The 12,955-nt window shown below is 36.1% G+C and overlaps 1 protein-coding gene across 1 annotated transcript in view; it reads right to left on the reverse strand.

Annotated features, from left to right (window-relative positions):
- The window catches only part of LOC150085447 (protein FAM91A1), a 211,016-nt gene that overhangs the window by 60,693 nt on the left and 137,368 nt on the right, over positions 1-12,955 (reverse strand). The window contains exon 16 of the mRNA XM_090374568.1: positions 6,503-6,590. Coding sequence (XP_090230694.1) covers positions 6,503-6,590 — 88 coding nt within the window. The remainder of the gene's footprint in view (positions 1-6,502; positions 6,591-12,955) is intronic.

The following is a 12,955-nucleotide window of genomic DNA, read 5'->3' on the forward strand; positions in this document are numbered from 1 at the left end:
AAAATACATGGGATGTGCATAAATTATCAGGGAATACAAAACCCAACAGTAAGTATAAACTAGTCTGCAATCATTGAACAAAGAGAGTTAGGCAAACTAAGGCAGATTATGAGAAGTCTCGGTGCAAAGAAAAGTTGCAAAAACTCCTTTACTTAGCATTAGTAGAGGCATATGATGCAAGAAAGCAAGCTTATGCAGCATCAGCCAAAAAAAAAAAAAAAAAATCGTTCAAAATACCTGTCCAGCTGAGCTTTAAATTTATTTAGGCTATCAACTTCCACAACACAGAATGGAAGTCTGTTCCACCAACCAACTACCCGCTGGCTAAAGGCAAATTTCCGCACATCTATCCTACATCTGTCTTTCCTCAATTTGAATTTATGCCCTCTCAGGTGATTATTCTGAACAAGAGGCAGAATCGCACCAGCACTGAGCATGCACAAACCATTCAAGGCCTTATACACCTCTATCAGATACCTTGCCGGTGCCTAGTCTCCAGACACTGTAATTTGCAAAACTTAAGCCTTTCTTCGTAAGAACAACCCTTTGTTCCATTCACTAATCTTGTTGCCCTTCTCTGTACTCGTTCCAGCAGCTCTATATCCTTCTTGAAATGAGGCCTCCAGACCTGTATACAGTACTCAAGGTGTGTCCTGACCATTGCCCTATACAAGGGTAATCACCTCCTTGTCCCTGCTAGAAAAATTCCTGTATATCATTGGCAAGACACCATGAGCAACTCTTGCAGCCCGTCTGCACTGCTCAGAGAACTTCATATCTGCCTGCACAATTACCCCCAGGTCCTTTTCATTCTCTACTACTGTCAGTGTAGTACCACAGAGTTGGTACGCTGCTCTGGGGTTGCTGTTTCCCATATGTAGTACTTTACATTTGTCAATGTAAACTTCATTTGCCACCTCTGAGCCCATCAGCTCAACCTTTCCAGATCCCGTTGTAGCAGCATAGCGTCAGTAGTGTCCTTAACAACTCTGCCAACCTTTGTATCATCTGCAAACTTGGACATTAAGCTTGATATACCATCATCAATATTATTTATAAATACAGAAAACAACAATGGACCCAACATTGAACCTTAGGAACTCCACTAATAACATTAGTCCACGTTGAGCAGTGTCCATTGATTACCAGTCTCTGCCTTCTCCCCCTCAACTACCCCTTTATCCATAGCAGCAATTTGCCTCCAATGCCACACTGCTCCAATTTGTGCAGCAGTCTTCCATGTGCAACAGTATCAAAAGGCTTTCTAAGATCCAAGTATATACTATCAAAGTTATTCCCTGCATCCAGTTGTTTTGTGACTGCATCATAATACTTGAATGAGATTCACAGTACTAGATTATGATTCACATTAGTCCACTAGATATGAGCAGTATAACTTCTGATGATCCTCTTCAAGTTGCTGATAAATTGAATAAATACTATGCATCTGTATTTATGCATACAAGAGGTTTTTAGGGATGGGGATGTCAGAAGTGTATTAAATTCTAACAGGAAGCTAAATGACTTTGTGATAACTGAGAGGAAAATGGAAGAGAAATTTTTGAAACTACAAGAAAATAAAGAACCTGGGGAGATGGGATCTATCCAATTATATTAAGAGAGTCAGAAAAGTGGTAACAAGTGAAATCTCATCTTAAATCAAACCATACATATACATCTAAAACTGTTAAATTCCACTTCTACACATATAAATTAAAAAAAAAAAAAAAAAAATCATATCCTACTTTGTGCCAGCTTGATTGTGTACACTTCTTCAGTACTATATTCCGCAATGAACTTTTTGCCTTCTTATTCATAAGAAAACCAATGCACAAAACTTGTCATTTCCATATATTAACAAAATGAGAGGAAAGAAGAAGGGAGAAAAATCATCTGCAATGTTTAACTCAGTACAAGAATATCCCCAAATTGCAGCATCTGGAGACTAGCCACCTAATCTCCAGATGGTGCAATTTTCAGAACTGAAGCCTTTCTTGGTAAGAGCACCATTTTGTTACGCTTACCAATCTTGTTCCCCTCTCTGTACTCATTCCAGAAGATCCACATCCCTCCTAAAATGAGGCCTCCAGACCTGTATGCAATGCTCAAAGTGTTGCCTGACCACTGCCTTATACAATGGGATAATTGCCTCCTTATCCCTGCTAGCAAAATTCCTATATATCATAGGCAAAACCCTCATAAGCTGTACTGGCAGCCTGTCTGCATTGCTCAGAGAACTTCATATCTAACTGCACAAATACGCCTGGATCTTTCTTATTTTTCACTTGAGTGTAGTACCACACAGTTGGTACATTAACTCTGGGATTATTGCTACCCATATGCAGTACTTTGCATTTATCAATATTAAACTAATTGCCATTTCTCAGCTCAACTCTTCTGGATCCCATTGCAGTATCATACTGTCATTAACCACCTTGCCAACCTCTGTATCATCTGAAAAATTTTACATTAAGTCTGATATGCCTTCAATCAATATCATTGATAAATATAGAAAACAACAGGCAGGCGAAGGCAGATTACGAGAAATCCTTGGCAAGGGATGCAAAGAAAAACAGCAAAGAGTTCTTTACTTATGTAAACTCTAGAAGGAAGGGGATGAATCAGATTGGTCCACTTGATATTGATGGGTCAAGTGTTGATGATCCTGCTCAGGTAGCTAACAAACTAAATGAATATTTTGCATCGACATTCACACATGAGGAGTTATTCAGAGAGGGGAATGCCAGAGGTGTATTCAACTCTAGCAGTAAGCTACAGAATCTTGAAATAACTGGGAGTAAAGTGGAGGAGAAACTGTTGAAGATAAACACAAGAAAGGCACCCGGGGTGGATGGGATCTATCCAGTTATATTAAAGGAGGCAGCAAAGGAAGTAAGCAAACCCTTAGCCATAATTATGAGAGCTTCCTTGGACTCAGGGGAGGTACCCATAGACTGGAAATGTGCAAATGTGACCCCAATTCACAAAGGAGGATCAAAGGCTGACACAAGTAATTATAGACCTGTGAGCTTAACTTCTGTTCCAGGAAAATCAATGGAGGCACTGGTTAAAGAAGCACTGCAGGATCATTTAGACAAGACTTCAGTTATAGCTCAGACACAGCATGGTTTTGTTAAGGGGAAGTCTTGCCTGACCAACTTGATTGGATACTATGATGCAGTCACAAAAGAACTGGATGCAGGGAATAACTTTGATATTATATACTTGGATCTTAGAAAGGCTTTTGATACTGTTGCACATGGAAGACTGCTACACAAATTGGAGCAGTGTGACATTGGAGGCAAATTGCTGCTATGGATAAAGGGGTGGTTGAGGGGGAGAAGACAGAGTGGTAATCAATGGACACTGCTCATCGTGGACTGATGTTATTAGTGGAGTCCCTCAGGGCTCAGTGTTGGGTCCATTATTGTTTTCTGTATTTATAAATGATATTGATGATGGTATATCAGGCTTAATGTCCAAGTTTGCAGATGATACAAAGGTTGGCAGGGTTGTCAAGGACACTACTGACACTATGCTGCTGCAACAGGATCTGGAAAGGTTGAGCAGATGGGCTGAGAGGTGGCAAATGAAGTTTAACATTGATAAATGTAAAGTACTACACATGGGAAACAGCAACCCCAGAGCAACGTATCAACTCTGTGGTACTACACTGACAGTGGTAGAGAATGAAAGGGACTTGGGGGTGGTTGTGCAGGCAGATATGAAGTTCTCTGAGCAGTGCAGACGGGCTGCAAGAGTAGCTCATGGAGTATTGTCAATGATATACAGGAATTTTTCCAGAAGGGATAAGGAGGTGATTATTCCATTGTATAAGGCAATAGTCAGGCCACACCTAGAGTACTGTATACAGGTCTGGAGGCCTCATTTCAAGAACGATGTAGAGCTGCTGGAACGAGTACAGAGAAGGGCAACAAGATTAGTGAATGGAACAAAGGGGTGCTCTTACGAAGAAAGGCTTAAGTTTTGCAAATTACAGTGTCTGGAGACTAGGCACCAGCGAGGTGATCTGATAGAGGTGTATAAATCCTTGAATGGTTTAAGCATGCTCAATGCTGATGGGATTCTTCCTCTAGCTCAGAAAAATCACCTGAGAGGGCATAAATTCAAATTGAGGGAAGACAGATGTAGGATAGACGTGCGGAAATTTGCCTTTAGCCAGCGGTGGTTGGTTGGTGGAACAGACTTCCATCCCTTGTGGTGGAGGTTGATAGCCTAAATAAGTTTAAGGCTCAGCTGGACAGGTATTTTGAACGAACAGAGGGGTGAAGTGGAAGTGGTTTTTTTTTTTTTTTTTTTTTTTGGCTGATGCTGCATAAGCTTGCTTTCTTGCATCAAATGCCTCTACTAATGCTAATGCTAACAATGGGCTCAACATAGATCCTTGGAGGGCTCCACTAATAAATTAGTCCATGAAAAGCAATGTCCACTGATTACCACTCTGTCTTCACCCACTCAACCATCCCTTTATTCATAGCAGAAACTTGCCCTTAATGCCACACTGCTCCAATTTGTACAGCAGTCTTTTATGTGTAATGGTATCAAAAGCTTTCCTGAAATCCAAATACACTCATTCCTCGTATAACACGTGTTTACACTACATAAATGCGATCATACACTATTTATAAATAGGGGAATGATATCGTATATAACATGAACCGAATTCGCTTATGCACGAAAGACCTTTGTGTTTACAAGAAATGGCAGTCGAACACGGAATCACCCCAACTGAATGCAACAACGATAGGAATGAAGAGAAGATTCTGAAAATGTATTTGTTTTTTGTATCAGTGAAGGGGAAACACTTTTCGCCATAATAACGTAAAACCCCCACAATTCCAGCTCTCGGTATTATCGCAAATGAAATTAGATTGAGTTTACTACCTGTTTATAACAGATTCCACTAGCAGGAACGCAACTGGAAATTTTTTTTATTGTTTTAGTATAGTGACCTCCAGAAATGTGCTTTACTAAAATGTGAGCTAGTGAGGTGATTAGTGTTTCTGCCTTTACGGTGTTGTTTATTCAGTTGCTACACGCGCCCAGCTTTTTTTATGTGTATTAAGTGTGCTCCTCATTTTGTAATTGTGCTTTATTCCCTAAAAACGAGTAAAATACTTAAAAGGTGTGAAAAGGAAGCATCCTGGTGAAGACACTACAGATTCAGAGAGAAAAAGAAAAGTAATATCGATAGTTAGAGGCAGACTGGGTCAAAAATTCTTACCCAGGAAAATTTGTAGCAGCCTCATACTAGCATTTATGGCCAAAATCACACTGGCCTCCGGCCCACCAAGGTTTCCCAGGTAAGGCAGCCTCTGTCGATAGAGAAAAAATGCGAAATTGTGAAACGCTTTGAGCGAAATGAAAGAACATGTGATACTGTACATGCTACGGACCTATATGAGGCAACGCGAGAACAATTAGAAAGAATGCAGAAAAAATAAAAACAACTTTCATAGCAGGAACAACTCAGTGTAATAAAATCCATTAGATCAAGACACAAAGAACTGGAAGAGATGGAACGGCTATCATTTGTTTGGATAGAAGATCAAACAGAACAAGTTTGCTTACGATAGAAGCAAAAGCATTAGCAATATTTTCTTATGTAACGATCGTAAAAAAATACGTATTTCATTATGATTATTTATTGTGTTTGGTAATGTTTTGGTTTCAAATGTGTGTTCAATCTTGGGTGGTTGGCACCTAACTCTATTTTTCCCATAGGGCCTGTTATTTATATTGCACGAGGGTTTCTAGAAACACAACTATCATGTTATACGAGGACTGAGTGTATATAATATCAAAATTATTTTTTGTATTCACTTTCTTTGTGACCAGATTGTAGTAACTAATCAAATTGGTCAAACAAGATTACCCCTAAACAAACCCATGATGTATTTTTGCAGCCTTGTCTAGATGATCTTGCATTATTATAATGACTTCATTATGATAATGCAGGATCATCTTTATAATGATAACTTTATGATAACATCTTCATAATGACTGAACACTTGACTAAAAATAATAAAAGATACAACCTGCAACCATACTAATATTTACTCTTGCTCATATAAACCTCATTTCCATGAAACTTTCAGGTGTACTACAGAGCCAATAATACCTGACAGCTTAATGAAAATGTTTTTCATAATATGGGTATATCTGTGTTATGGATAATATGTATAATAGTGGATAATAGTAATAATATGGATATATCTGTGTTAATCTATAAGTTTGTATGTCTTAATATAAATATTTATTAAAATACAATAAGTGTAATTTGAGATAATGGCCTAGTGCTGCTTAAATTCTGGACAAGAGTAATTATTATTACTTTTGTCAAGTAGAGATACTAAATTAAAGGTTAAATATGGTAATATTTATCCTTTAATTTAATATATTTAAATATTATATAAACTTAATACATTGCAAGTTCTTTAAATTTTATATATTTTTATACACATTAAAAATATATACAAACTTCTGGAATTGCTGGTCCCAAATGAGGAGGAGTGCAGCTTGTGACAGGTCTAATTTCATTAGTGAGGGGTGCCATGGAAATTAGCAGTCTGTATATACATATAAAAAAACAAAAAAAAAAGTAAAGTTTCTTTATCACAGTAACAGAAAAATTATACAAAATGTTTAAATAATTAAAGGGTATGGTTAGGGTTGCCAGGTATCTGGTTTTGACCCAGACAGGCTGGTATTTCAGACGGTATACAGGCTGGTATACCGTATGTTTATTAGATGGTATACAGTCTAATAAACAAATTAAGCAAATACCAGACATAAATGTTCGGTATTTTCTAATTAATTTTATACGTTTGTTAGATTAATTTTAATTACATTCAGTTTTCATTATTGTTACTTTCAATCAAGTTTTAATATGCAACCATTTTTGCTTCTTAAGTATAAATTTTAATATTTGATCTTCATTATTCTGGCTTTGTGAGAATAAGGTTTAAACTGTTTCAATGAAATTAATTTCTATGGGCAGATTAAAATAAGTTTCTGCGTTGAATCTTCATGTTCAAAGTGATGCGTGTATGTGTGTGTGTGCGCTCCTGCTCAAGGTTAACTTAAATTAAATATACCTCTCAGTTGTTTGTATATGAAAGATATTTTCTCTAAAAAATTTATAAAAGCTACACAATAAAATTTAAATAAGATGTACACTGTTTTTTAAGTAAGACTAAAATGCAACTGGGCATACTATTTTTAAGTTATAATTATCTATATAATATAGGTGTAAAAACACTATAGACAACTCTTAAAAGAAAAAACTACGATAGTAGTGTAAAGGGCATCATTTCAACTGTATCTCAATATTGTGTTCATCCTTCACAACGAGTTACCATGTATTGTATTGCACTACCTCGAATAAGTAATGCTTCACTAACCAAGAAGACTATTGTTACTTATTCTCAGTGGGCACTACCACCCAGATGGCACTGTTTCAAGGCTATTGGCCTTTCATCAGTTTGGGCAGGAACCTTGGTATTGTTAACATGACAACCCAGTTGTGAAGATAATCGCACAATATGAGAGATGCCAAAATTTGGCATCTCTCAGTGGTGCCCACTGAGAATAAATAACAATAGTCTTCTCGGTTAGTGAAGCATTACTTATCCAAGGTAGTGAAATACATGGTAACTCGTTGTGAAGGATGAGCACAATATGAGATATGGTTGAAATGATGCCCTTTACACTACTATCGTAGTTTTTTCTTTTAAGAGTTATGTCTATGGTGTTTTTACACCTATATTATATATACCGTTTTTTAAATAAATTTAAAATTTAGTTGCATTATATTTTAGAATTGTATCTCTTACTATATCTACTCCCTTCCAGTGAGGATTTTTTTGCCAAACTTTCTTTGTGTGAGTCCCGTATTTTTTATCGAAACTAGCCAACAAGCCTATCCACTTAGAGGTAATAGATATGAATGCATGAAACTGAAAGCTGCAGATGTGTGAGACCAACAGCTGTTCAGTTTTTCTGAGGATGTTATCTGGCAACCCTAGGTTGATTGAACTAGATTGAACTTCTGAACAATCTTGTCAGAGGATAGATACAATTTAGATATGTAATAAAAAGAATACTGAATTTAACACATTAATTGCCATGAGACACAACATTTGTGTTTCACCTTTCAAAGCATTACACATATGACACAAAACTTATGTCACAGTTTACTTCACTGTTCAAGTTGCTTATTCTATACAGCATCATAGACAGCATATTCTTACTGTAAAATGAATCTAGTGATTTTGGTTTCAATGTTTTTTGGATAGATCAGTGCATATTTCACACGATATACTGATCATAGTGTAATTATACTTTTGAAAGCAAAAATTGGAGTTCATTTAAATTTAAACAAAACTGGCCTAGCAGTCTATTAAAATTATGGCAATTAATGTGTTAATAATGTCTGTTTCTAAGTAGCTTTCAATAGTGGAGTCTTCTCTTAAGGTATACCTAAATAAAATCATTATGGTAAGTACATTTAGTAAATAAATCAATCTAGTGGACATATAGATAAATTTTGAGTTGTTAACAGATTTGTGCTTAATTTGGGACAGATCCCAAATTGCAAAATAATTTATGAACAATTGATATTTAACGCTTAAGTTTCTACATCTTAATTCTTAATATTTTTGGTGCTAGAGATATAGAGCCAATAAATATATATATATATATATATATATATATTTTTTTTTTTTTTTAAATTTTATTTATTATTATTATTATTATTTTATTATTATTTTTTTTTTGTAGTCATGATATGATAGGTCCAAATAATTACACGTGATATAATAGGTGAAATTATCTGGATTGCTAATTCTTATTTTTAATCTTCCATAAAAATACTGTAATTTTTTTTCACTCACTATCCAGAAGTACATCTTATATAACTTATATGTTACTATATAAACACTGATTTATATAGTAACTATTATACAGAGTGGAAAGTTTAGGAGACATATACAACAACAACACAAGGATAAAAATCTTAAGTTCACAAACTGCTCCCTAATAAAATATAATACTCATTAAAGGCCATCAATTTTTATATATCAGTCCTATCACATTCCCACCAAACTCTGATACAATTTTCACTCCTCTAAGAACAATTTTCAACCAGTCCATGTCTATATCATGAAGATTACATACATTTAGCATTTTTAGCTCTTTCTGTTGCAGTTTTCTCTCTCTCTCTCTCTCTCTCTCTCTCTCTCTCTCTCTCTCTCACACACACACACAATTTCAGCATTAGGATCATTAGGATAATCTAGTCCAATAAAGTTATTTAGCACTCCAATTACTGCATCCACAAGAAAAATACACATAAGTGAGTAAAACTGTTTTATATTTTATTATATCCTATTGTAATTCTATTAAAAAACTATGAACTTTGGACTCTGCTTTTGGCTGAAACAGATTTAAAATAAAGGTAGAAAATAAAATTTAGACTGTTTTTATTATAAAAATGTGTTCAGTTATGAAGTGTAAATCCATACTCTCTATGTATTTGCATGGTAGACATCACATGGCAACAACTGAGTGTATCATCAGCTATTTACAATAACGTTAGTGCAAGATTCATGCATAAATTTTATAAATAGCAGTAAAAAAAGCAATGAAGAACTATGGAAAAAAAACAGATATAAAGCTATATTTAGTGCTAAGACGTTACTAATCTAAAGATTTTGAAGCAGGAACATCTAGTAAAGTCTCAGTTAAATGTTTATAAAGTCAGCAATTACTGTAGCAGCATATGAAGGAAATACATTATCACTGCAAGCAGTAAAACTAAAGGCAAGCTTAGAGTAATAGGTTAATATTTCCTTTTTACAAATGTTATTGTTTCAAACATTTGAGAAAAACATGTTACAGTACTGACATTAGTACTAATGACTTTGAAATTTAAAGTTCCTGATTACCTCCAAAAAAAGTTTATTTCCTCAAAAGAAAAAAAAAAAAAAAGGTAACAAACAGGATCACACACACATTACAATCTTAAATATATTAATCTTAACATTAAAAAAAACAGAGTTTTGAACACATTCAGAGCTTATGACTCACACACACACAGCAAGACTAATGCTAGTCAAGCTATAAAAGTGCTACCTATTAAAATTGTATCTTATACAAGTCCATCATCTTGGAATATACACTGAGTTGGCTTTGCGTTAGCAAAACACCTAACATCATGAAATTACCTTTTTCCTATAATACAGCTCGTATATGTCTACGCATGGACTCCATTAGGAACTGCAGGGTGTCCTGTTGTAGTGCCACATGTATTGCACAATGTATCTACAGTGGCGGACAAAAAACTATCACTTGTGAATTTTGCAAATAATGTGTTTTGCACAACATTGTGGGTTGCAGAAATGTTCGAAATGCATTTGTTAGATGGGATATCTATCTCTGTGAATGAAATCCAATAAAAAGACTCCACCTGATATACCTAATTGCCATAAATATCTTCCCAAGGGTAAAATGCATAATTAATCATGCCTCCAATTTTCATCTTCTGACATATTGCTTCCCATTCGAGCCATGCAGGTTGAATTTCGATTCATCAGAAAAGATGACAGTGTCCCATTACTCTTTTGTCCATGAAACATGCATTTTAGCAGAAGCCAGTAGCTTCTTCCTCATTTGTTGGGTCAATAAAGGCTTCTTCTTGGGCTGATAGGAATGCAGATTACATTCTGAAAGCCGTCTTTGGATAGTTTGTGCACGTGTTTCAACACCAGAGGCCATCTCAAAGTCCAGTTTTAGATCAAGGGCACTAGCATGGCAATTACGAAGGCACAGCCGTTTCAAATATTGATCTTGGGAAGGTGTAGTCACTCTCTTACAGCCTGATCCAAGTCTTCTCTTCACATCATCGGTTTCACACTTTAATTTCAGCACCTGGGATACTATTGACTTGTGGCAATCTATTTTATTAACACTAGCACACGTAGAAAGCCCTTCTTGGGACAGAGCAATAGCTACACTTTTTTTTCTTGGTGACAACTGAACATATGGAGCCATGCTTACACCTCTGCAAAACAGGATACTAACAAGCATGTATACCCTTCCAATGCCATATTTATAGAAACAGCTGATGCAATACCTTGCAATTACTATCTGATGCAATACCTTTGCTTTGCAACAAACAAAATGACTGTAATAAACAAAATCTTATACGTTTCACTACAAATGTTACTTTTTTTTAAAGAAATGTAGGTTTTTTTTGTCCACCACTGTAGTGATGCCTGCATGTTGTTGGGTGGATGGCTGCAACATTAAGTCCCAAATATGCTCAACTGAGTTGATAATAAGTGAGCTGGAGAAAGCTATGTCATGTCACTGAAACCAGTTAGTAACCTGCCGGGCCTCATGGCATGGCAGAGTGTCTTGTTGATTGATGCCAGAGTTGTCTGGATACACTGTTATCATGAAGGGGTTAGCAATGACCGAAAGACAGGCATTCCCATAGAGATGATGTTTAATAGTGATCAGAGGACCCAGGGCACAACGCAAAAAGTCCCCAAACCATAAAACCATCACCTCCAGCCTGCCAAACACCAACAGTGCATCCAGATGCAATGGCCTCATGTTGTTTTCTCCAAATGCAGATATGCCTATCAGTATGAAAGAGTTGGAAACAGGAGCCATCACATCAAGGGACAGATTTTCATATGTCAGTGGTCTAGTGTTAGTGATGACAAGCCCATGCAAGGTGCAGTTTCTTGTGTCTTGCTGGAGTACCCATGATGGCTGTCAACTGCCATACCCTATATAAAGTCTGGTGCAAAGTCATGTTCCAGACATTAGTACATATGGATCCTGGGATTGCTGTTCCTGTGTTATACTGGGCGGTTAGGCAGGTCACTGTGCTGCATTGCTGCTGTTACAAGACAAGATGTACAATGCTCACCACAGGCACTGACCACATGTAAAGTCTGTCCCACATGCAAACTTCGGCTGATTGCTCAACCACTGTTGAGTCAGTCACAGTAGAATCATAATTAAATGGTTAAGTGCTTCCACAAATGGAAGCACTTAACCAAGTTGGCTGTTGTTGAGGCACTGACATCTGCATGTCTTGCCCCATAATTATTCCATGTTTGAAGTCAGAAAGATCTCGAAGGTGACCCATTCTTTCTTGCGGACACTAAAAAACTGATCACCACATAATGAAAATGAACTACAACCTTATATCATCTGTTCCTGACTAAGTCTTCACCAGCACCACAGACCAGTCCATTCCTACACAGGGGGGGGGGGGTGCTAATGCAAAGCCAACTCAGTGTGGCTTTGCATTAGAAGAAGGGTTCAGGTGCCATGTTTGGAAAAATGAATAGTTTTAATGAACAAATTAAAACTTGTTATGGATGGGGGATAATAATGTCTTTTATAACTATCACTTGCTCCAAAGAGGGCTATAAATGGAATTAAATGAATTTTAATATAACTGTATAGAGAGCATGGGTAATATTTCTCTGGTTGCAGAAAATAGCAAATACCAGTTTAGAGACATTAGAAACCAGTTCGTTTCTAATGACTATTAACCTGCATTCAATGCTTAGACTATGGTTCTCTTCCACCAGCATATACCATCTGCTGGTGGAAGAGAACCATGGTCTAAGCATTGAATGCAGGTTAATATAACTGATGTGATAGGAGGACTGAGAAATAATAATGGACTTAAAATGACAGCTAGATATAACAGGAAATTAAAGAAATAACCAAAAATTAATGAACAACTTTCAAACAATAATATGGATATTCATATTTTTGACTGGAAAAATTTCTTTTTTTAGACTATTATTTTTTTATAAACTAATGCTGCAAGTATAGCAAATAAATCTGAAGTCCTGGTTAAATCAACAAATGCTTACATAATAGGAATATTAGAAATGTACCTAAG

The sequence above is a fragment of the Mastigoproctus giganteus genome, chromosome 5 (assembly GCF_048544385.1).
Source record: "Mastigoproctus giganteus isolate SK-2022 chromosome 5, ASM4854438v1, whole genome shotgun sequence".
Taxonomy (NCBI): domain Eukaryota; kingdom Metazoa; phylum Arthropoda; class Arachnida; order Uropygi; family Thelyphonidae; genus Mastigoproctus; species Mastigoproctus giganteus.